General features: G+C 41.2%; 1 protein-coding gene and 1 non-coding gene across 3 annotated transcripts in view; one reads left to right on the top strand and one right to left on the bottom strand.

Moving 5' to 3' along the window:
* Nucleotides 1-12,927, bottom strand: part of LOC123648650 (regulator of G protein signaling 7 binding protein) — a 97,503-nt gene extending 84,576 nt beyond the window's left edge. The window contains exons 1-2 of one of the 2 annotated variants that reach the window (XM_045566590.1): nt 12,667-12,927; nt 11,575-11,741 (exon numbers count right to left, since the gene is read on the bottom strand). In XM_045566590.1, the coding sequence (XP_045422546.1) occupies nt 11,575-11,741; nt 12,667-12,831 (332 nt within the window). In that variant the 5' untranslated portion in view covers nt 12,832-12,927. The remainder of the gene's footprint in view (nt 1-11,574; nt 11,742-12,666) is intronic. The other variant, XM_045566589.1, reaches the window with a different exon arrangement.
* Nucleotides 4,480-4,541, top strand: LOC123648723. The gene has a single exon (XR_006738744.1). It is a non-coding gene; the product is annotated as a U7 small nuclear RNA (small nuclear RNA).
* Nucleotides 12,928-26,501: the final 13,574 nt, after the last annotated feature.

Here is a 26,501-nt window from a genome sequence, read left to right as displayed (position 1 = left end):
GTCAGAGAAGCCACATGGCATGATTCTGGCCAATGAGACATTCATGCAATTTGCTGTGTAAGGTTTCTGAAAAAGTCCTTTACAAAGGGATGCACTTAATTGGCTTATGTCTTTGCTCTCTGCTCTTCCTACTTGCCTGGAACATGGACACAATCTCTGGAGCTGCAGCAGCAATCCTGAGACCTTGAGGGAAAGGCCTGTTTGCTCGGACAGACCCTTTCTTTCTTGGACTGGTCCCAGGACTGGCTTTTCTTCCCTTCTACTGCAACAAACTATTATTTCTACTTAGAGTCTCTCTCCTCCCCTGGACGCATTTCAGAACAAGGATCTGTTCAGCCAGCACGCAGCCAATTTGAGGGTTTTTAAGGTTTCCTCAGCTACTAAGAAGAGAACTACAGAAATCTCAGTTGTGATATTCTTGAATCATGAGCCGACGCTTGCCACCCCTTACCCCTGGGTGTTTAATTATGTGAGAAAAATTAACTCTCATGTGTTTGAGTCACTGATATCTGGCCTGTATTACCTGCTGCTGAAGCCAACTCCAAACTGATAATCTAGCCTTCATTCTGTTCCTCAGACACGCCAAGTTCGGTTCACTCTTAGGACCTGTACACTTGCTGTTGCCTCTGCCTGAAATGCTTCTCTCTCAAATCATCACATGGCTGGTCCCTTCTCAAAGTCAGATGTCAGGTTAGAATGTCACCTTCTCAGAGGGTCTTTCTGACCACCCTAACTGAAAATCACTACCCACACTGTATACATCATTCTTTAATAATGTCATCCTGTTTCATTTTTTCCACTGCAGTTATCACCATCTGAAATGTTCTCTCTTGCTTGTTTCTTCTCAGTCACACCCCCGACCCCAACACACACATCAGGGATGCAGGGGCCTTCTCTGTTTTATTCAGAGCTGTTCTAGCTCCAGTATCTAGAAGAGCACTTTGAATAGGTTCCCAGATAGAAAGACAACTTGGGAAGTTGTATATGAATATATTTTTCCATAGATAATATTGTCATATATGTTGAAAAGGTTTATAATTTTGTGAATTATGGGTTAAATACTGTCTATGACCTACTATATGTGACATTGTTTATATGGGATAATGAGTTTCAAGTTCAATTTCCCTTAATGAGCTCATTATAATCTTGACCATAGATCATTTTGCAGTTTTATACTCATATCCAGAAAGCTCTCCCTGTCTCCTGAATTGTCCAGCTGCTTTTCCACCTTTTATTCATAACAGCTCATCAGATTTTAACTCCCTGATGAAATTTTTTTTTTGCTTTATTTGAAGAATATTTAAAAAATTTTTAAAAGAGTCCCACTCAATCTCAGGTAGATTTTGGAAAAATTGGCTTCTTGAGTGTCACTGCCTATAACTCCTTGTAGGACCTATCCCATTTCACATCCTGTCTTGTGAAAATCATACTCAAGTCCTTTCAAAGGCACCTCTCCTAACTTCTTTCCCTCCCAAGTGGTTTCTGAACTTCATGTCTTTTTCACGAATGAGTTTAAAAGCAGCAACATCTTTTTCTTAATCCTTTTGGGACCCTTTCCTCTATTCCAGTTTTCAGTGTGAGGAGCATGGAAGATTATGATGAGACTACAAGTAAGACCTTTTCATTTAGGGCAGTAAATCATTTCTTTTCCTGGCTAACGAGTATACCTTTGCATGTAGAAACTATATACGTAGAAAAATAGGATAGGCTCATCCTGTTATATACACTTAAAGGATAAAAAGTAGAGCAGTTTAAGGAAGTGGAAAATTTAAAAGTTAGGTGGTAAAAGATAAGTCCAGGAAGATAGGTTGGGTAGCATGATAGAGATTGTGGGTTGTTTTCCAATATCTATTCTCAGCCTTTCCCTTAGTAATAAAGTCTTCATTTTATTTAAGGTGGCAATGAGACAAAAACAAAACAAAACAAAAAAAACAAACATTCCCCAGGCTTGCTTGCAGTTAGGTGACCATGTGATGCAGTTCTGGAAGAGGTTTTGTTTGGAATTGCTTAACAAGAGCTGACCTCACTGGGCAGGGTGGCCTTTTGCCCTTCCTCCTCTCTTCCTTTTCCTAGCCTGGAACCTGGACTGAGCTCCTGCACTAATCTTGCATTGTTAAGCCAGGTTGAGGATGGAAGCCACAACCTGAGAATAGGTGACAGAACTGTAGTCTCATGGAGCCATCACACCAGTTCTGAACTGCCCATTCTAGGGCTTTTGTTCTGGGAGAGAATAAACCCTGGCGTCTTTAAGCAACTGATACTTTGAATTTTCTGTTAAATGTAGCCAAATATAATCCTTTTTGATACAGATGCTCACTTGGGAAGCTTTTAAAAATATCCCAATACCCAGGCTGTATCCCAGGCCAATTAAATCAGAAACTCTAGGGATGGAACTCAAGCACCAGCACATTTTTAGGCTTCCCAGGTGATTCCCTGTGCAGCCCAGGTTGAGAATCACGGTTTTAGGTCAATAGGCCCATTTTTTGCATGTTCAAGAATCTCTCGAGGGACATGATGGTGCTTATTAAAAATGTGGATTTCCAGGCCTCACGCCCCCAGAGGTTTTGGTGCTTTAGGTCTGAGGGTACCCCAGTCAGGTGACTCTGATTCGGGCAGGCTATTTGAGGAAACATTGCTTTAAGCAGTGGGGAATCTTTGGACGTTTTAAAGAAGTGACAAGATCAGAGGAGTGTTTTAGGAGGATTAGTCTGGATCTAGTGAATAAATTGAAGAGGAGAGGCCAGAGATTGAAGGCAAGGAGACCAATTGGGAGGCACTGCAATCGCTGATGGCCTGAGGGGATACACACCGTGAACTAAGAGGGTGGCCACATAAATGGGAAAAAAACCCAGAGACACAATAGACACTGAAACAGATAAAATGCTGCAGACCTGATTACCAACTGATGGGGTACAGGGTGGGAGGATTCAAGGTATTCTCAGTGACTGACGAATACACGATCAGTTTGGCTTCCCCTGGGTTAGTGTGTATTTCTCCGTTTTGCTCCAACTCCGTCAGATTGGTGTAGATTATTTACTCTGTATCTACAGCTACAAATGTTAAATTGATTTTTGTTAACCTGATTGTACCTAGAGTCTCCCATTAGGTCAGAAACATTTATTTGCTAAATAAGTTCTATTTAAAGGCTCAAATGCTTTATCCTAATAAGAGTCAATTTCACAAATAAGTTTAGTATTTATGTGTGTGTGTATGTAGGTATGTATATATGTGTATACATGCACGTATATAGGCAAGCAGTTAAATGTTTTTCATGAGGTTTTACTCTTTTTCTTTAGTCCTGTCTTGTAAAGCAAAGGAAATCAAGAAACAGGCAGCATAGTTATTGCTCTGGAGCTGTGCTTTATATAAATATCTTTCTGGGATGAGAAGGTTAAAGAATAGTTCTAAAAACTGCTCTCAATGGTAAATGATTATTTAACTATTCAATATAAAGCCACCAAGCAGAAAGATGTTATGGTGATATTTTATTAAATAACCTAAAGTAAACATAATTACTTTATGAGTAATTCTAAAATACACACTGCCTGCTGATCTGTTGTAATAATGAACAGATTATTTCTATGCCTCAGAAATTGATCATAGGTATGCTCTTCAAGTCTTCTGTTATTTAAAAACCAGCATATTGGTTTTAGAGTTATAGAACAGAAAATAATAGCAGTTAAATATAATAAAAATGTCATAAGACATAAACTAATCTAATCTCTCAATTCTTACTAAAGTCTGTATCAAGACACAGTTTCTTTTAAGAATAGATTTTAAAATACCAAGTAAACTTAATGAACAAACAAGACACATATATCATCACGGAGCTTGCTAGTTAGGGTGCAAAGATGAATGAAACACAGCCTTGCTCTCTTGCACTTCAGAGTATAAATATTAAAGTGACAATGAATTTTCCAAAAGTTCATTTCAGATTGAATTTTCTCTCTAATTAGAACATCTATTGAGAAGACTCTAACAAGGTGAAAGTCATTAAATCTGTTCAAAACATGAAAAGGCTAAACTTCAACAGGCAATGGGAGAACACTTGTCTAAATTCTATATCACATTTAGTCTAGTTGTTAATAATAGCACCCTTTTTTAATCTGGTGCTAGTCAGAACCTTGTCACTTGCTCCAGAGTATGCATAATGGTCCTTAAGTAACAGTATCAGTACCACTGAGGGACCACCACCTGCTCAATTCTCCCATGCACATCAGGGAAAGTGAGTGCCCCATGTGGATTGTCAGATACCTCATCTACTTTCCCCAGTTATCTCTCCTGCAGGTAGAATTTTGTTCCACCTTCAGATACTGGTAACTGGTTTAGAATAAATTGCTAACCATATTGGAGACTCAGTGCCTTTGTGAGCAATCCATTTCATTCAGAAAACATTCTATTTTATGTTCACAAACTCCACCCCTAATAGGAGCTAAAATCTTGCAAATACACTGGGACTTCAATGTGTGAAAGTGTAGAGAGTGTTACAGCTCTTGTAGAATTTGTCTAGCAGGTTTTCTGGTTTTCACTGGAAACCCCTCCCCAAAGAAAACTTAAAAAAAAAAAAAAAAGAAAAGAGGAAAGTATAGAGAGGGTACAGTTCTAGACAAAACTCCATCTTCACTGCCCACCTCCACTTTGGGCAAAACAACCCAAAGTATACATTTTACTGCAGGTGGGCCAAGGGAATTTGTTATGGTTTGAATTATATCCCCTCCAAATTCACATGTTGAAGTCCTAACCCCCAGTACCTCAGAATGTGACGTTTTTTGGAAACAGGGTCATTGCACGTATAACTAGTTAAGCTAGGGTGAGGTCATACTAGAGTGGCGTGGGCCCCTAATCCAGTATGACTGGTGTCCTTGCAAAAAGGGGAAATTTGGACAAGGACACACAAACAAGGGAAATGCCATGTGAAGTTGAAGGCAGAGATGCTTCACCAAGCCAAGGACACAAAAGATTGTCAGCAAACCACTAGCAGCTGGGGGAGAAGCAGGGAGCAGATTTTCCCTCACAGCCCTCAGAGGGAACCAGCTCTGCTGACACCTTTTTTTTTTTTTTTTTGAGACAGAGTCTCACTCTGTTGCCCGGGCTAGAGTGAGTGCCATGGCGTCAGCCTAGCTCACAGCAACCTCAAACTCCTGGGCTCAAGAGATCCTCCTGCCTCAGCCTACCGAGTAGCTGGGACTACAGGCATGTGCCACCATGCCCGGCTAATTTTTTCTATATATATTTTTAGTTGGCCAGCTAATTTCTTTCTATTTTTAGTAGAGACGGGGTCTCGCTCTTGCTCAGGCTGCTCTCGAACTCCTGACCTCGAGCGATCCACCCGCCTCAGCCTTCCAGAGTGCTAGGATTACAGGCGTGAGCCACCGCGCCCAGCCCTGCTGACACCTTGATCTTAGACTTCCAGCCTCCAGAACTGTGAGACAATACATTTCTGTTGTTTAAGCCATGCAGTTTGTGGTACTTTGTGATGACAGCCGAAGCAAACTAATGTAAAATTGTTCTTCCGCTGTTACCTTTATGGATAGCATATTCTTTTGGCATGGACATAACTTTCACTATTTGACTAGAGAAAGTTAAAAATTTTAAAGCAAAATACCTGTAATAGGGAGGAAAAATAAAGCACAGAGTGGGCGGCCTGACTTATCTGCCATCCATGGGTCCCTTGTCCTGACAGCAGAGGCTGTCCCTGCTCACATAAGACCTCCCCCATCGTGTGAGAGCTGCTTCCGTGGTCTCCAAGCTCTTTTTCCACACTCTACCCCCTGCCACGGCTTTGCTGCCATCTCAGCCAAAGTATTGACTAAGCTGTGGTTCTCTATTCTCCTTCCATCTCCCAGCTTCCTAGCAAACAGAACAAGGGTATGGACAAGCAACCACCTAGAAGTGGGACTGGAAAAGACAGAGCAAAAAAATTAAATAGAAATCAAACAAAGCCAAAAACAACCCTTACCTCCCCCTACACCCCCAAAGAAGGAGGAGGAGGAGGAGAGACAGAAAGACAGAGGCAACAAAAGGAAACATAGGCCTGCTGGTCAGGAAAATCATGGCTGGAGGGAAAATCCTGCAATCTGTGGTTGTGGATCTCTAGGATGCACATTACACTGTTCCAGAAGGCCATTAGGAAATTTAGATTCTTCTTGTCAATGTGCTATGCTCAGATTCCGACATTATTTCTGGAATTCAATCATCAAGCTTCTTGAATAGTGCTTATTTTTTCGTAGCTCAATTCTGTAAACAAAGTCTACGTGATTCTACATGAATTAACAAGGAATACTGAAATAATGAAACCAGGAGACTCAGAAGTCTTTCGGTGCAACCTCCTTTAGGTGTGCAGGGAATTTGACAGACTTATCCAATATCACACAGCCTATACCAGAACTAGGCCAAAAAATTTTGTACATATTATACGATTTATGAAGAATCTAGGCTAATTTATACAGAGAAAATATTTCTCAACTACTCTTGAACCTTCATATCTCCACATCATTTTTAAGGTTTTCAAAAACAGGCCTTTTGATAGCTATCTGGGAAACTTCAACCTGGAAAATTTCTCAGAACATAGTATAAGAAACGAAGATAAAAAGAAATTTATTCTAGCCAAAATATTTATTTGAAAAATATTTGATGGATTAATATCTTTTTAATATAAATGCATGTTGACAATCTGAATTTTTAAATGTCTTGATTTTACCAACACTAACCCCTTAATAACAGCATTTAATGTATTCCAGAGAATCTTCTAAGTATTTAAATCTTCACAATACCATATGATTTGGTTCCATTATTTATTAACCCCATTTTGCTGATTAAGAAACTGAGGCAGAGAGAGACAATATCTTTTCCCAATTTCACACTACCTGTGAATAGCAGCACTGCCTGTCTAGCCCCAAAGTCTATGTACTTAACCACCGTCCCAGACTGCCACTTAGCACATTCATATGCAGTCTGTGTATGAATTTGAATATGTGTCCTTAGGAAATGGTAAAGCCAGGCTTTTATTCAGGTATAATGTGATTTAAAGTCAATGCTCTTTCCCATCACACTGCTGTCTCTCATGTTTATTGTGCTTAAACCTCATTTTTACGATTTGGAGTCAACCCTTCTACACTTTGACTCTATTCAGCGGCCACTAACTGAAGGCAGCAGTGTGAGAAAGATCCAGTCCAACACGCACATCACAGAAGCAGCACAGGAAAGGGAGTCTGAGCCACCAGCACGCCAGCCATGGCATTCACTCCAGAAGATGCCTGACGATGTCAGCCCCTCTGAATCATCCCTATCTTGTGTGCTGTGCTTCTGGCTCTTCATTCTTAGGTGGTGTGGCTGATACAACAGGCATTACACCAGGGAGCAGGAGACCCAGGTTCCAGTCTCAGAGCAGCCTCTGACTGGCAGAGTGCCCAGAGTGCCATCCCACAGACTGGGCATGTGCCCCCTGCTTCAGATACCTAGCCCACTTAATCCTCTCAACTGCCTCACGATCAGGCATGACAACTAGTTTACAGATGAAGAAATTGTGATTCAGAGAGTTAAGTAATTCCATCAAGGTCATTGATGATGATATTCAGCCCCAGTCTGTCTGACTCCAATATCTGCACGTGTACTCCACCAAGTTGCCTCCAAGGTCATTTAAATCCTCTGAATCTCAGACTCCTCAAATATAAAGTACCAGGGAGCCCTAGGGATGCTTTGAAGGTGTCTCAGAAGTCATTTGGGAAAGGAAGTCCAAGCAGATAGGGCCCAGGCTGCTGTCTACTCCTGATATACACACGGGGACACACACACACACACACACACACACGCACACACACACACACACACACACACACACACACACACACACACACACACACCCTTCCCCCCTAGCAGTGCAGAGCAATGCCACTTTGACCTTCCTTATAAATACGGCTCTCTTCACTTAGATTGAAGGGAAGATTTGCTGCAAAAAAAAGTTTGGGGACAACTCTGACAAGTGATCTTTAAGACCCCTCTTAGCCTTAATATCTAGGAGAGGATCAGAGTGGTAAAGGTGTGATAACTTTGCAGAATGAAGCCAGTCAGAGAAGACATTGGATTCACCTGGCTAGATCTGACCAGCGACAGCTATCTAATGCCTTTGAAAGAAAAGGCTGTGCCTGAACTCTGCTGATCTAAACACAATTTGAAAAAGTGTTTTGATCGTGTTGGTGACAATGGCCTTCTTACCCACGGCCAGTTAGTGAAGAACACAGTCTGAGTTTCCTTCTCTTGTGATCAACACCATTCCTTGAGGATTTCAACTGGTTAGGGATGAAAGGGATGTAGCATTTGCAGCTCATTTCATTTAACTCATTGTTTGTTCTCTTCCTCTCTATCTTGCCTCATATTCCTTTTACCCTGTCCCCTTTCAAATCTCTCTCCCTCCTCTGGCTCCAAAGCCAGCTGGGAGACAAGGAAGAGTCAGTCTGAACTGATAAAAAATGAGTGAATTCACTTACTCCAAGTCCTGCCTTTCCCCCACTTGTGTTCCTACACAGAGCATTGGTGCTTAGATGATAGCTATGAGGCGGCATGTTGATGCATGCGTAGACAGCCAAGTCTTATTTTTCTGTCATTCCTATAGCTCTTACCCTTCAATCAAAGCTGCATGTATAGAAAATAATAAAGCCAACAAAAGATCAAGTGTTAATCATAGTGATGGTGATAATACCTTTTAAAAAATTTGTTGGGGTATACTTTATGTATCATAACATTCACTCATTTTTAGTGTGCAATTTGATGATTTTTAATAAATATACAGAGTTGTACAGCCATCACTACAGTCCAATTTTGGAACAATTCCATCACCCCAAAATGATTCCTCGAGCTCCTCTGCAGTCGCTACCTGTTCCCACCTCCGGCCCCAGGCAATCACTAATCCACTTTCTGTCTCCATAGATTTGTTTTTTCTGGGCATTTCATATAAATGGAATCATATAATATGTGGCATTCCGTGACTGGCTTCTTTCAGTTAGCATACCCTTTTAAAAGTTCATTCATATTTTAGCACGTATCAGTACTTTGTTCCTTTTTACATGACACGTTTTTGAATGGTGCTGTTATATAGAGGAAAGAGCATGAATTTCAGAAGCAGTGCAAACATGAGGCTGAAGCAAAGCTGTGCCTCTTCTTAGCTGTGTGACTTTGAGCAAGTTCCTTAATCTCTCTGAGACCTATTTGTAGAATAAAGATAATGATTCCTCCCTCAGAGGACTATTCCATGAAATAACTAGATTCTGATGGCACAGAGTGGGCACTTAAGAAATCCAGTCCTTCTCTCTAAATTCCCCAAAGCCTTTGCTTTTCTCACCCCTGCTCCAAACTGTAAAGTGAATCTGCCAGCCTCCTTACCAGTCTTCACATCAAGCTTGAAATGAGAACCCACATAACAAGCAGTATCAGAAACGGAATTCCGCCAAAGGGAATCACATCCTTCATTAATGGAGCCCAGATGGTGAGAAACTAAAGGGATTTCCTTCAATGATATTGCTGTCATTTTTTATAAAGAACATTAAACTGCATTTAATTATTATTTTAAGGGAGAAAGTGGGTCAAATTCTATCCTAGAACATTTTATGGAATTGGCCTTCCCGTTGCAAGGCTCTGAGAATACCTTATTTCCCCATTAATTCTTATAAAATTGCCCCATAATATCAACCCTCAGACAACACATAAGCAAGAAACAAAGGGCTGCAAACCCCTGAGTAAACAAACTCTATCTCAGGCCCGGTATGGTGGTAAACACCTGTAGTCCCAGCTACTCGGGAGGCTGAGATGGGAGGACTGCTTGAGCCCAGGAGTTCAAGACCAGCCTGGGCAAAACAGTGAGACCCCTGTCTCAAAAAAAGAAAAAAAAAGTCCACCTCAAAACTCAACTTTTAGCCAATAATTTCAGACCCTTTCTTCCATGAACCTTTAGAAGAATCTGAATTTCATGTGTGTAGCAAAGTAGACTGAACTGAACTCCTCGTTCATTTCTTCAGTCCACTTTCTCTGATTGGAACATGTTCTCCTTTTGAGTTCCAATTTAAGGGATCCTAAATATAATCCCACCCTACACTCTTGAACACAGTTTATAGAGATGCTACTCCTTAGCCCTGAGCATAAAATTTCCGGTCCTAAACCGGCTTTTCCTTCTGAATCATTATTTCTCTATACTTTTAAATTCACCACTACTCCCTTTCATGTTTCTTATTGTTTTTTCTCCCCTTGTCTGGGATTTATCACAGCTACATTTCTTCCCCAAACTCCTGACACACTTAATTCCCCTGCACTTTCCAGATTCTCTTCCTGTCAAGTACAGTGTAATAGTTAAAACAGAAAAGGATAAGGTTTCTCAATATTTACTAAATAAAGTAGGTTCATAACATATCTTGTTTATCCCTCTCTTCAAGGAGACTAGTATAGTATCTTTTTCATGGTATAAAATGCCTGTTGTGAAACATAAACTAATTATTGAGAGGCAACATATGGCTTTCTAATCTTTATATACCAGAAATAGTCACTATATATATTATTGGCGTTAAAGATGGCAAAGAGTGATTCTTTCAAATAGGTAAATAATACGCAATTCCTACATGTGATCAATCTGCAACATTATCAGGTGAGTCTGAATAATTTGAACTATTATTGTGATAAGGCCACACTCACACAGATAAACAGATAAAGGCTATATCCAGATTGAACCAAACACTTAATGTATTTGTAGAAGGATTTCTGTGTTTCCTTGTTCTAAGTACTTATCTTGAAAATAGGAACTGATAACAAATCCATGGCTAACTTTTCTCCAGATATTGAGAGATCAAGAAGGAGTAGGTGGGGTCCCGGGAGAGAAGTTTTCACTCACTGTATATTACCTAACATAGGCTTAGGAATCCATAAACATAATTTAAAAAATGGGGGGACAAAAGCAGTTTAGGTTTACCAAGATTTGTGAATTTCCCCAACCTGCAAAAAATTTTTCTTATGTTTAAACTTACCCTTCCATATCACTACAGTGAAGAAAGTAATTTATATCCAAGACTTTATTTTAGGGATTTTATTTTAGGCAATATCATAGGAATTTATCTCGTGGTATAAATAGTAAATCTGGGATTTAGCAAAGATTTTCTCTCTACAGCACAGGCCTTTTGTTCAGCAGCAGATGACAAAATAATCTTGAGGCATGATGATTTAATTTCAGTTTGATGCCCAAACATCCCCCCAAATCTTGAGCTCCAAATTCCAGTATGTGCTCAGTATATTAGAAATTACTTTTTTAAAAAAATCACTGAACGATTCCAGATCATACATAAATCATATGTGTGTGTGTGTGTGTCTACACATACATACACACACACACACACACACACACACGAATCTCACAACCTTCAAATTATGGTGTGGTGTATAGTTTGAATATAGCTCTCTGGAGAATACCGACCTCAGGGTGATGGTTAAAATCTCAAATTTGGACAGATCATCTCTGAGGTCTTGGCCACATAAAATTCTATCAGCATCCATGCATCATGTATATGAATTAACCACATAATGCCAAGAGTCTCCTACCCTGAGATGGCAGCCAGTTTTTGGTGTGCCTGACGGGCCATTTCACAGCCTTTGGTTCTTGTCTTGTGCATTTCCGCTCTTAGTGAGGGGCAGCTGACTGAGACGTCCCCAATAGAAATGACCAACTCTCGGTACAGGGCCACTTGCGTGTTGAACTCTTGGACAAGCTGGAAAAGAAGCGAGTTTCTGTCACCAAACATTTATCATCAGAAAGTTTCCTATTTCGTTGTACATAAACAGGGCCCTTCACTGACCCCTGAGCCACCTCCGCAAATCTCCAGCTCCCCAAATCTTCAGCCGAGGAGCCTAGTGATGGTTTAAAGCTTACAGCACAAACATGGCAAGCCTCTGTGTCCAAAGCATGTGTTTATTTTTCATCGGCAAGCCTGGTCATGGAAGCTCTATTTCCAGACCTTCTTGCCCCCACCCATTCAGACTCTTTCTGAAGAGCAAGAGCATATTTGGAGAGTGATCATGCCACTCCCAGGCCAACAGAGAATGGTGCTGGGAACTCTCCCACAGACGCTCCCGTCTGCTAGGATGTGGATTTGAAGTTGCAGGGGCGCGGGTGGGGGGCAGACCAAAGGTGGGGTGGAATAGGCAAACCATTCACCTCCTGCCGGGCCACTGAACCTCTCCTGCTCTGGAGCCTGACTGGAAGACCAGCCACAGCCTCTCGCTGGAACCTTCGTCCCCTCCGCAGCACCCCGTGCTCTCTGTTTTGGTTTGTTTGCTACTGTCTCCCCACAAAACAGCACCTCCACCTCCCCATTCCGTCCCTCCCTGGTGAGCGAGCCAGTTCATCGTGTCTTTCGCATCCACCATTCTCCTTCGAGAGGACCGAGGTACAACCTACAGCCGCTGACCCCCGCGACCCTTGCTGTGGCACTTCTCTCCGCAGGGCCATTACGACCCGGGTGTCACCCCGAATCTGGGGGACTGCAGATTTAAAAATAGTGCATGTGCACGTGATCGGCATGGAGGAGCTGAGGGTGGGGGAGTGGCTGGCACTCATGCAAATGATTAACATACACGACTCCCTCCACCCCCTCTCAAAATAAAAAACGAAAAAGAGGCGCAGTTTTTACCCACCATCTTGCAGTCGTCCAGGGCTCGCTGGGTTTTGTGAGCGCTCTCGGAGCCGCTGCCCCTGCGCTCCCAATCCCCGCTCTGCAGCGGGGGCTTGCTGATCTGGAAGATCGAGGAGCGGGTGGACCGGCTGGGGCGCTTTTTGCGCCCATTCGGTGCAGAACTCATGCATACACATCCACCAAGCCGAAGCCGCTGGTGCAGTGCGCCCCGGCGCGGGCGGCCCGGTCGTTGCCCTGCGCGCCGCCGCCAAGCAGCCGGAGCCGGGACGCGAGGCGCGCGGTTCACAGGGTTGGGACTGGCTGCGCGGGTCGGTAACCTTCAGCTTGAAGGAGAGCCGGGGAAGCGCTGGCTGTGCCGTGCAGCATCGCTTCCACTAGCAGCGAGGAAGGGGCGCGATCAAGTTCTGCTCAGCAGCATTGCCGGCCCTGTCCCGGGAGCTGGGCGCTGGCGCGGGCTCGCACCGCTTTCCTCTCGGCATGGATCGCAAGGCTGGGCGAGAAGGAACGCGCCGCCCGGCGGTTCCGAGTTTCCATTCAGGTGGGGGAGCAGCTTTCAAAGCCTGCGCTGCAAGGTGGGGGGCGGAAAGGGGTGTCGCTCTTGCTTCAGTGTCTTCCCTCAGCAGTGCTCGGTTGGTCTTTCCCCTCCCTCCACTGTCGCCAGGCCTGGAAGGGCTGGCCGTCCCCGAAGCAGGCAATTGGCTCTAATCGGCTGCCTTGATCCCGCGTCTCTAAGGGCTTGTCTGTTTGAGGATCCCAGATGAATCCGTGGTGGGACTGGCAGACGCAAGGAATCGGTCCGGCTGACGTTGTTCTCTGGCCCGCACATTGATAGGACGGGAATACTAATGTGATCCGTCCATACAATCTTCTTCTCCATCCACAGTTTATGCACTTATCCAATCAAATCCCTGGGAACATCAATTGCAATATTACTTCATCTGCTCTATTATTAGAAACGAAAAGTGTCATCACAGTGGAGCACATTGCCACATGCTGGGACCTAAACACGGATTTCAATAAACCAATGTGGGCTTGAGGCCCTCACCATCTAAGACCGAGACTGTCTGGGGCCACAGTAGGGAGTGAGATTTTTGCTTCAAAAAGGAGATCTCTCGATAACCTAAAAGGAAAGCTTTGTTTTCTTGGGTTGTTTTTGTTTTGTCTTGGTTTAACGGGGGGAAGGGGAGTTAGGCAAAATGCACAGAGGCATTCACTCAGACTGGCCCTCATCCCCATCCCATTCAACTAGTAAAGCTCTTGGTTTTGCATTTCAGGGTCTCAGGACCTAGCTCTGAGAGTTTCCCAGTAGAGATTTGAACAAGAAAGCTCCAACAGGCCTCCCCAGGTGCTCAAAATGACCGTCTTCTCCTTTGTCAGGTATCAGTAACCCATAGGTCAAGACAGGTGGGCCAGTAAAGTAGGGAGAATGCTTGCATGAAAAGGGTAAGGGTGAGGTCCTCAGCCGTTTAAGTTCACCCTCACCACTGACATCCTGCTAAGATCCTTCTGGGAGGAAGAGGGAATGGTATAGGTGTTTAACTCTAATGCTCTGAGAATGCTTGTTCCGCACGAATGATTTGTTTCGAGGGGAGCAATAAAGTGGTCTGCCACAGGGGAACCAGTTACGTGTCGAAAAGCCTAATGAAGAACAAATCAGAGGTTCCCGGTCAATCTCTTAAAGGGATATGAAGAGTACACAGAAAGGGAGAGCTAGAAATAGCCAGGAAGGCTAATACCCTAAGGAGCGTGGCCCAATAACTTTTTTATAAGATAGGTAAATATAATGGGGTGCTATGATAAGAGAGATGTTTGGTCTTTGTTCCCAGTTCCTGGTACAGAGCTCCTAAAACCCTTGGAAATTACCTGAGTGATAAGGATGATAGGAGTATCTTGTCACCACAAAGACCAAGCCTTGATTAAAAGTTTGGAACTTTCAGCCCCACCCTCAAACTTCTGGGGAAGGGGGAGGGGCTAGTGATTGAGTTAATCACCAGTGGCCAATTATTTACTCAATCATGCCTACATAAAGAAATCTCCATAGAAACCTCTAAACAATGATGGTGTCTGGGGAGCTTCTGGCTGGGGAAGACATCTAGGAACTGGAAGGATGGCATACCCCTTCTCTATACATTGCCCTGTGTATCTCTTCCATTTGATGATTCCTACGTTGTATTCTTTATAATAAACTGGTAATAGTAAGTAAAGCTCTTTTCTGAGTTCTGTGAGTCATTCTAGAAAATTTTCAAACCTGAGAGGGTGGCTGTAGGAACCCTCAAATTTGTAACCAAGTTGGATAGAAGGGTGGGTAACCTGGGGACCCCATGCTTGTGACTGGGCTTGTGGGACTGAGCCCTTAAACCTATAAGTCTGATGTTAACTCCAGGTAGTTAGTGCTGGAGTGAACTGAATTGTAGGACACATAGCTGATATCAGAGAATTGGAGAAGTGGTGTTGGAAAAGACACCTTGTATTTGGTTAGGGAGGAAAAAAACCACTAACAGGTGGATACCTGAATATACATTCAACTGCATTTCCATAGCAATCCACAAAAGATTGAGAGTCAGTTTTACCTATCAAGGACTGGGGGAGGGAAGCATCAGCCCCTACTCCCAGGCCTCTGTGTGCTGCTACCCTCGAGTTGTTTAGAAAGCCCAGAGACATGGATGAAAGGACTCTCCTGTTGGCTAAATCTCTCCAAATATCAGACCTTAATCCTTAGCCAGCTCCCTGACTGTTCCTCTTTCCCTCAGTCTCAATTTTCTCTCTACTTCATATGTGTAGGGAGACAAAGAGGCTAAGGGATACATCAGGTGCCTGGGATTTGGTGAGTGGTGAGGACGGTAGGGATGGTGAGGAGGAAGGTAACTGGCTAAGGGGCTTTAAAGAAGGATGGGTAAAATGGTTTAAGTCCTGTGTTATAAACCTCTTTCATGACCACTAGCTTATCCTCGCATCTTCTGCCCAACTTTCAAGAAAAGTCTGCTATAGTCCATGGCTGGTGGTACTTTGGAGAATTAAAGAAAAAGAGGCTGACTTTTACATGTGTGGATGTGGATGTAGGGTGGAGAGAACAGGACACTGGAGGTCAGTCTGCCGGAAATCTTTGGCCACTGCTCTAGCCTATTGTTTCATCTCCTTTCCCTTCAGGGAAATAGCGACTTCCACCAGATTTGAGCATCTCAAAGCTCCTCAGTAGTAGGTTTCTACTCCAGCTACAACCATCTGGTTACTACCCACCCTCTTCTTCTGCCTAGAGACAATTTCAACAAATTAAAAGGAAAAAAGCAACACAATTGCACTGCCCTGTTTCTATGCCATATTTCTTGCAGAAGCTGGGAGTGGGGGAAAAGGAGGAATAAAATAGGTCAAATGTAATGCTACATCTGAAGGACTATAGACTCGGAAACCTGCTGGGGGATTAAAGTGGAAATTGTAATTTGTAGGTGCCCCTTGGCCTTCCCTGATACACAGCCCAAGCCATTTTCCTGAGAGGGGAGAAAAAGCATCAATCCCAGAGCTGTCTCTCCCAGTGACAAATGCTGCAATCAGAATAGCAGCAGGCAGGCTTAGTTCCCTCACCTTCCCCCACATTCGAAATGGCATGAATTTACATTCCTGAGGCTGTCTGACTGCCAAGTAGAAGGGTAAAGTGTAGTTGGAAATTTCAACTACAAGGGCACATTTTCTGGATGCTCAGACCCAATTTTGGTGCATCCCTCACAGTGGGTCCCCTACAGGTATATGGCTTTGACAAGAGTCACATCCTAGATTCACCCGAATATTCTTCATATTGGTTCTATAAAGAACTACAGTGGGACCCCGAGATGATCACCTCGAACTTGGCCTCTCATGAAAGGTGACACTGAGTGGCAGGTTTCATCTGGGAATAAAGTTCAAGGAGGTAAAATAAATAAATAAATAAATAAATAAGGGTCTTATCTGAGTGGGTCTGTGACAGAGGCAGAGAAAAATACCTTAAGATACTGGGTTCTTAAAGTTGGGGAGACCTAAAGGGCATGTTAAGTTATTTTCTTTCAGTGTCACAAAATAAGAAATTAAGTTATTGTGAAGAATTTAGTGAATAAACTATCTAATAAATGATTTATTTCCACTAAAAACAGGAAGGAATATGTTGGGAACATTTAGTTACGAATTTCACAAATATTTTTTAGTGTTTTTATCAGGGGCAGATCTAGGTACTGTTGGTCCTGAAGTTTATACAATTTGGGGGCCCCTCTGTAAGAAACAGAATATAAACACTTAAATACAAAATTAGATGCATGGTCTTAGATGGCCTAATGCAAGTGAGGCTCCCTGAAGTTTAGGCTTTTTCACCTTCATGGTAAATTTGGTGTGTCTTGTATGCATAATGGACATCTAGTGTTTTGCTTACTCAGTTTTTACTCTCTCTTTTCTGATGATAGCACCTTAAATTTCCTTTGAGAAATCAGTCCTCTATCACTTTTGTCCACATGGCTCTGTGGACAGGCATATGGCTCAGGAGGATTGGCCAGTAAGAGCACTACATTCCAGTGGCCACAATAATTGGCTTAATAATAATGGGTGTGAAATCTAAGCTGAACCAATGAACTTTAGCCTTGGAACTGTCAGGTTGGAGCCTATGAAATTGCAGTTATTTAACCATTTTTGACCTACATAAATGGCAATTTCATATATTTCAACCTAATATTTAGCTTTTTTCTTTCTATTGTGTTGGTAGGCTGGTAAGATGAAAGCTGTTCTGGTGGCCACTTTTGCCATCCGTGGTCAACAGACTGCCTGAGATCTAACCCAGAGGATCATAATGGAGAGATGGAGAAATGATGATTCTTAATGATATTACTTAAGTTGACTCTACCTGCAATTTCAGTTAGGTGAACCAAAAATTTCCCTTTTAAATTAAATCAGTTTTATTTGGATTATTATCATTTGCAACTCAAAGAGTCCTGATTAATATAATACATAAAGAATCATTGTGCAAAAGTACAGGATACATCAAATAAATCCATCATCTAAAACTTACTGAATGTTTACTGTGCACAAAGTACAGTGTTAATGACAAGAGATGGTAGAATAGAGACATTCTTTTTATTTCTAGGGTACTTACACTTAAGGGATAAAATATACAGACATGAAACTATGAGGATTGATAAAATATATAATAGTGTTACTTTCTGCTGTATTTAAATACTGTAGGAATTTAGAGATGAGTCAGTCTCTGTAGGCTAAGTTTATTAAAAAGGGCTATATGATAGAGATCGAACCTGAGATAGGTAATAAAGTATATATAGGATCTCCCTACAAACCCACTACTGGGTATCTACCCAAAGGAAAAGAAATCATTATATCAAAAAGATACTTGCACTCATATGTTTATCACAGCACAATTCACAATCAGAAAGATATGGAATCAACTTAAGTGCCCATCAATCAATGAGTGGATAAATAAAATGTGATACACACACACACACACACACACACACACACCCCATGGAGTACTATTCAGTGATAAGAAAGAATGAAATAATGTCTTTTGCAGCAACTTGGGTCCTAAGTAAAGTAACTTAGGAACAGGAAAGTAAATGCTGCATGTTCTCACTTATAAGTAGGAGGTAAACTATGGCTACACTAGGATACACAGAGTGGTATAATGGAAACTAGAGACTCAAAAAGGGGGAGTGTGAGAAGTGGGGAGGGATGAAAAATTACTTATTGGGTACAATGTACTATTGGGGTGATAAATACACTAAAGACCAAAACTTCACCACTATACAATATATACATGTAACAGAATTTAATTTGTACCCCATAAATTTATTAAAATTTAGAAAGAAAAAGAATTAAGTATATGTAGGATCTCAATAGATAGAAGAGTATAGGAGAGCTTTTGTGGGATTGGCTAATAGCAGGAGCAAAGGCATAAAGAGTCTGGCCTGAATTGAAGATAAGGAAGAGGTGAGTATGAACGTATTGTGGGTAAGGTCATGAAAGTAGGATGAATGGTCTGGTTCCCTTGGTTTAGGAAAGGAAGAACAACAGTATGTGGGCAGCAGAGAAAACCTAACAATTTTCTTTGGATGACAATAGTTTACATGATTTGAAGCCACATTGGGAAGTAGGTATACCAAATAACTAATCTAATGTCTACAATTGACCTCCCATATTTTTGCAGAAGTGGACTTGGGAGCTGAACTCCAGTGTGCTGAGGAATCGATGATGCAAATTGTGGGTGAAGTAGAAGTTAATGGTAGCTAAGAAGGGCATGGTTCACATTACTTACAGCTTTTAGAACAAAAAGAGGAGTTTGATGACTTTGGGCAAAAGAGGACCATTGCCATTTCTTAATTAAATGAATTAATAAGAGGCAAGTGATGTTTTAAGAAAATTAATTTGGCAGTGATATGTAGAGTGAATTGGAATAAAAAGATAGTGAAGCCATTTATTAAGCTACTAAATACTCCAAGTAGAGGAAGAACCAGACAGTACTGATGAGAATCAGGGAGAAATTCTAGAGGGTTTAAGGGTCAGAGCATTATCTCAAATAGGACTGACTAGACAAAAAATTTGAACTGTCCAAGGTAAAAAGCAGCAGATATTTCAATCACCCATGGAAATTAAGGAATGGATTGACAGTTATCCCTGAAATTTGCTTCTAGTCCTGGCTCTATAGCCTTTCCTGCCTAATATGTACCCAGGACATGTACCCATTAGTCAAACCCTCCAGCCTGCCTTGTCTATGAATTCTACTGACATCTCCTGCCCATTTGACTAGACCTCTTTCTAGCCGACCACAGCTCTGGCCTAAACCCAATCTGCACTACACCACACACAGACACTAGTCAGCCACTGCTTTGCTGACCCTATTTCCTTCTGCTGGCCTTTCACCAATCCTGTCTGCAGTGGCCACTCTTCCAACAAAACTTGGTTCCTTTAAGGACACTTGTGGGCCTGCCAAGTATGCTGAAAAACACGCTGGAGGAACACTGCAGTGGACAGGGCGTACCTGCAGAACCAGTTCCTTAACTGTCCTTTGACCTGTCTGTGCCTGGGCTCATGTCTGGCCATTCCATTTTCTACCTTTGATTCATTTTCTGCTTCCTCTTTGTGCTTACTCTCTCTCTCTCTCTCTCTCTCTGTAACAACTATGTAATTAATGTATACATTTCTTTTCCTTATTTTAAAAAAATTGCATTGCAGGTAAGGATAAAGTCCTTTGTGACCACCATCCCAGCCTCAGTCCTCTCCTGCCTCCCAGAAATAATCCTTCTTATAGGTTTGCTGTGTAGATCTTCTAACAATTGTATACTTACATCTTCCTGAAAAAAACATGTAGTACTTTGGTGTCATTTATGTGTATGTTTTTATAGAAATGATAACATCATATGTCATTCTGCAACAGGCACTTTTTTCTTTCTACTCAACACTATGTCTTTGGAGAGGCTTCTCTATTAGTGTACATCTACCTCTTGTACTTCTGCATGATATTCTGGAATAATAGATATATTGTATTAATAGTTTACTAAAACATTTCCCAGTTGGGACATTTAAAATATGATTTCCCATGTTTTAATAACATTAACAAGGGTGCAATGAAATTCTTAAGCATGCCCTCTTCTTCATATGAGGGTATAGACACTATTTCATAAATAAATATGAAGAAGTGAAATTGCTGAGTCATAGGGTATGTGCATTTACATATATGAGATACTCTGATATTTCTTTCCAACATGGTTGTATCCAATTACATGTATGCTGGCTATTTATGAAAGTACCTGTTCCCTACATACTGGACAGTTTGATATCATTAAACTTCTAAATTTGTTCTAGCTTGATTTTTCTATTTCAATGCTATATTCTTACCTCGCAGCTTTCTAGTTACTTTTCCCAGGTTTCCACGGATTTAGTCCCTCTTAGCAGAGAATTTCTATGGACTGATATTTGGTGATGTTCCCATCTGTCCACACACACATCCACACATTTTCATATACTACCCTTCTACCCATTGTGGTCCTAAAACTCCTGCTCACATTAGTAACTCTGAGTGTGCACAGCCCATCTCTGAATGAGTCGGCTTCCAAGTTGCTTACAATTAGGAAATATAGGCAGGGCAGGGATGAGAGAAAAGAGTACAAGATGAATTTGAAATTCCTAATCTGAGAAATTATTAAAATGAACCTTTCCCTGAGAGAACTGAGCAATTGAAAACATTAGACTAGGTAACAGGTTGGGGCTGGGGACGTAAATTTAGAAGTCAGAAGCAAAAAGTGGTCCATGAAGCCTTAAGAATGGATGCATTTCCAAGAAGGAGTGGTGTAGAGAGGAAAAAAGGCAGAGGATGAGGATGAAGTCCTGAGGCATGTCAGCAGATAAGAGGTGAGGTGAGGTGAGGTGAAGAGACAGCAGAGATACGCAGAGGAGACTGCCAGGAAGACAGAGGAAGAATCCCCCTGCAGTATCCCGGATGCAAAGGGCAGAGTCACTTTCAAGGCATGAGCTGCATGTCACCCCAGAGGTATCAAGGAGGAAAAGGACTTAGAAAAGTACCTTTTGTCAAGAAGAGGTCATTGTGGAAAGCTGTGCATTTATAATAAATCAAAGAAGCAAAACCCAAACTAAAAGTGAACAATGGGGATAAGAAGTGGAAGAAGCAGACAGGAACCACAGTATGAAGGCAAGGAAGGAGACAGGAAGACAAGATAGTCACAAAATGGCAGGTTCTGATCAGTGTGTGTTTGTTTTTTAAAAGGGCATGTTTGAAAAAGTAGGAAAGAACCAGTAGATAAGAAAAGGCAGACATTGCTTTAAAGAAAACGCATAATTAGAAGAAAAAAGGTGTTAGATGAGAGAAGAAAGAATGTGTTCCAACGTACAAATGAATGGAAATCTACTGATTTTTTACAAATGAGAAAGTGTCTTGGACAATCTTCCCAAGAGTCCTTAATAGGAATTCGGTGTTGTTGACCTCAGGCCAATACTGAAAATAAAAATCTAGGTTTAAGTGTCGAGGTCCTTAGGATATGTTAATAAAATAATCTATTGAACAAAAAAAGGGCTGCAAAGTAACACCATCAGCTGGCACTGGGGACTGAGGCATTAGAACTCTTGAGTTTTCAATGTCATTATTGAAATTCTGATGCATCAGAGGGTGGTAAGGGAAATTCAGTCTTCCCCTAGGGAGCCAGCTCAGAACCTGGCTTGTGTTTTTTTTTTTTTTTTCCAGGGCTGGTTCTGAAAGAAAATTCTATAACTCCTCTTGATAACCTGTTCTAGCATCCAGCAAATCTTGCTGTCAGGACATTCTTCTTTATGTATAGTCTAAATTTCCCCTTGGAGCAATTTAATTCTATTTCCTTAGTGAATATAGGAAATAAATAGCATCTGTTGCCAGACTTGAAGTAAGACAGAGAAGTTAAAATAAAAATTGGGTTTCCAAAATGATAGTGTAGCTGTCTTTCACACTCTGACAGAAACCGGGAGAGAACTAGTCGGGAGAGAGTGTCTCTTAACTACAAGGTATAGAGGATCCAGGATTTCTCCTCCCTAAAGGAACAGGGGAATAAGAGGGCCCTTTTAGGGGACTGAAAGATGGAGGTTTTAGTATCAGACTAAGATGGATTTCCAGACCCTTCTGTTTGGCTCATTTTGTCCTCTCTCCATTTCTGTAGAAATTGGAAGGACTTATCTGATGTCTCTGTTCTGGTAGTCTGGCAGAAGTAGAGTGTGTCTGACTTCCAGTTTGGCAGCAAATGCAGCTGCAGTCCCCCAGCTTTTTCAAAACTGCCAGTGCAGAGGCCACCACCAGCTTTACTGATTTGTAACATGACCAGATGTAAAATGAGGCCACTATCCTCCTTACTGTAACTCTTGTATCCTTAAAGATTCATACCAAGTCACCTTGCAGGTTTTTTTCCCTTCCAGGCAAAAGTAATTTAGTTCTTTCACCCTTCCTCAAAGATGTGCACAATCATTTCTGTTATTTCAAAATTCTTGGAACTAACCTCTCTAATAAGGTCTCTAAGAATAACCTGATGGAAGTAAAAGTAACTTTATCCTACCTTTATATTATATCTAACTAATACATTGTTGCTGTACTACTTTTAAAATTAAACCACTCTAATAAATCTATGTTTACTTTGTGGTCTAAATAACAGACATAATTCTTACTTTATAACTTTATATGACAACATTAGTAACATAAAAGATTTAACAATAGGCTTTTAGAGCAGACCTAAAAAGATATATAAAATAGATAAGACAGAAATAAAGACTGATTAACACAGAAGTTTCAAAAGGAAAGGGCTTTGTTTTACCACTACTTGACTATTTTGTTGTATAGTTAAAGGAGCTAATAACTCCTCCTTTTTATAAATCTAGTCTTTGTGGTTACTCCATAGTTATAATTGCAGTAAAAATTATGAAAAAGTAGAGGAAGTATCTGAATCTGGCACACTTCAGGGATATATTGAAGAATCAGAAACTAATATTGAATGATTGATAATTCTTCATTATAAGGTTAAAAGAAAATTGATTACAATGAATTTATTATAATGCTAAAAGGTATTTTAGTGTTATACAATGCTATGGTTTAGATATGGTTTGTTTGTTGCCACCAAAGCTCATGCTGAAATTGGATCCTCAATGTGGTAGTGTTGGGAGGTGGGGCCTAATGAGAGGTTTTTGGGTGATGGGGATGGATGCCTATCAGTGGTTTAGTGCTGTTCTAGGAGTTGTGAGTGAGTTCTTACTCTCAGTGAGACTGGATTAGTTCTCCCTGGAATGGATTAGTTCCTATAAGAATGGGTTGTTATAAAACCAGGGGGCACCTCCGGTTTCCCCCTCTTCTCATATGTTTGCTTCCCTTTTGACCTTCTCTGCCATGCTGTGATACTGCATGAAAGCGCTTGCCAGAAGCCAGGCCATGCCCTTGAACTTCTCAGCCTGTAGAACTTTGAGCTAAATAAGCCTCTTTATAAACTATTAAGTCTCAGGTATTCTTTTGTAGCAATGCAAAATGGACTAAGACATACAATAAATTCAGAACATCATCAAGAAAACTTTATTGAATGTCTGGTGTATTCAGTGCACTAGACTATGCAGTAGACAGTCTAAGAAATTGGATAACACAGTTTCTACCTTTAGAGCTATACAAACAGCCATCAATGTAAGATAGTAAATGCTAGATGTTGTAATTCATGCCTGACTGTGAGGCATTATAAGGAAGAGGAAGAAGAGGGTCTAGACAGGACTGGGACAAGGAGAACGGACTCTTGGTGGAGAACTAACTCTCTACTATGGTGTGTCCCAAGAGACAAAATAAAACTGGCAGATTCATATTAGCACAAATATCTAAGGAGGTCTAACTGAGCAGAGATTTTTTTTGGTTAACAAAACACAACTCATGTGATTACCAGGGACTGGGTGTTGAGAAAGGGGTGTTAGTCCAAGCATACAAAATTACAGTTAGATAGGAGGAATAAATTCAAGACATCTATTGTACAACATGATTATTATCATTAATAATAATAACAAAGTATTATATTATTGAAAATCATTAAGAGAGTAGATTTTAAGTGTTCTTACCACAAAAATTATGTGAGGTAATGCATATGCTAATTAGCTTGATTCACTATGTATAAATATTTCAAAACATCATGTTTTCCATGATGAATATATATAATATTTATTTGTCAATTAAGAAAATAAATAAATTAGAGACAAGAAAAGAAAACATCAGAGAAAATTAAAGAACATTCTAGGCTGGGCGCGGTGGCTCACGCCTGTAATCCTAGCACTCTGGGAGGCCAAGGAGGGTGGATCCCTTGAGGTCAGGAGTTCAAGACCAGCCTGAGCAAGAGCGAGACCCCCATCTCTACTAAAAATAGAAAGAAATTATCTGGCCAATTAAATATATATGTAGAAAAAATTAGCCGGGCATGGTGGCGCATGCCTATAGTCCCACCTACTCAGGAGGCTGAGGCAGGAGGATTGCTTAAGCCCAGGAGTTTGAGGTTGCTGTGAGCTAGGCTGACGCCACGGCACTCACTCTAGCCTGGGCAACAAAGCAAGACTCTGTCTCAAAAAAAAAAAAAGAACATTCTGCAAAACCTCACTAATGCTCTTTAAAATAGTCATGGTCATGACAAACAAGGAAAGACTAAGGAACTGGGAAACACTAGAGGAAACTGAGGAGTCATGATGACTGAATTCAACATGCTATCTTTGATTGGATCCTAGATCAGAGAAAGGACATTCGTGGATCATCTATGAAATCTGGAGTCTGTGCTTTGGTTAATAGTACTGTACCAATATTAATTTCTTAGTTTTGACAAGTGTACCATAGTTATATAAGAGGTTGACATTGGAGGAAATGAGGCAAAGAGTTTAAAGAAACTGTGTTATTTTTGCAACTTTTCCATGAATCTAAAATTATTCCAAAATAAAAAATTAATTAAAAAAACCACGACTCATGTACCTACTATGTGCTAGTTCCTGGGGATACAATGACAAATAAAACAGATCCCTGCCTAAGAAAAACTTACAGTAACAGAAGTAGAAATGGCAAGCAATATATGTAGGGTGGCAGATTCATCCGTTAGAGATGTTTGTTGGGAATGTCTCCCATTTGACGGGAACCGAGAAACAGGCTAAGAAGAGCTCAACAAGATTTTGAGGTCTCAGAGAAGTGGGTTGAGATTTGGAGCTGAGTTCCATATTCCAGAAGAAACTGGAGAAACTGAAGAAAAATGTGAAGCAGAAGTTCAGTAATACGGACCATGCCAACACTCCTGGGAGCAGAGAAAGGCAGCGATTCAATGACCTCATTGGTACACAAACTCATCCACACCAGGTTTCTGACCTTTGAACTTTCCAAGACTGGTTTTTGATCTGGGATTTCTTGTGCACTGCACTCTCTGCCTTAGGCACAGGAGTGTATGGGAAGCTGTGAGCAGGGAGAGCTGAGTCAGCTTGTGGCACACACAGTGATTTATTTGACTATGGCTGGGGGATGGAGGTGTCCACATTTTGTTACTAAGTGAGTAGTGGGCAAGAGTGCTGCAAAAGCTTAGAGGAGGAAGCCAGCACATTGCTGAAGTTGTAAAGAAAGTTTTCAGGAAGAGATGAGATTTGATGTGGGTCTTGAAGAAAAGAGGTAGGATTTTGACAAGGAGAAATGGATGGGGGAAGCATTCAAGGCAGGAGAATCAGTATGCACAAGAGGAGGGTTCAAATGTACATAGTATGTATGGGGAATGACAAGTATATCAATTTGGCTGGATCAGAGGGTATATATAAGCAAATAATAATCAAGAAGATTGGAAAAGTGGGTTGGAGCCAGATTATAACAGATCTTGGAATACCAGGCTAAATATTTTGGACTTCATCCTATAAACAGTTGAGAAAATTGACTTTATTTTTTACTTTGCAAGTGAAAGTCTAGCAATATGTTGAGAAGATTAATCTGGTATCAATGTATAGATTGAATAAGGTAGAGATTAGAATGAGAAAGTTTACCCTAAAATAATAAAGCCTGAAATTCAAAAATAGCAGTGAAAAAGGAAAAGGGAGTTGTGAAAAACATGACAAAAGAAGACTTGATAGGACTTAGACTGATTGGGAAGGGAGATATGAAGAATGTCTCCAGAGTTTGATATTTAGGTGGCTGGATAATGGGGGGATCTTTGCCTAAAATATTAAAATCCAGAGGAGAAGCTGGTTTAGTGGTAAAAAAATTAGCTTGGATGCAGATGCGTTAAATTGAGGTAATAGTGAAGCTCCTTAGGGAAGTAGTCCTGCAGATAATTATATATATCACATCTGAAATTCAATGAAGAGATT

This window comes from Lemur catta, chromosome 12 (assembly GCF_020740605.2).
Source record: "Lemur catta isolate mLemCat1 chromosome 12, mLemCat1.pri, whole genome shotgun sequence".
Classification (NCBI taxonomy): Eukaryota; Metazoa; Chordata; class Mammalia; order Primates; family Lemuridae; genus Lemur; species Lemur catta.
Note: the sequence above shows the minus strand (reverse complement) of the source record. Positions and strands in the feature narration are given on the sequence as shown.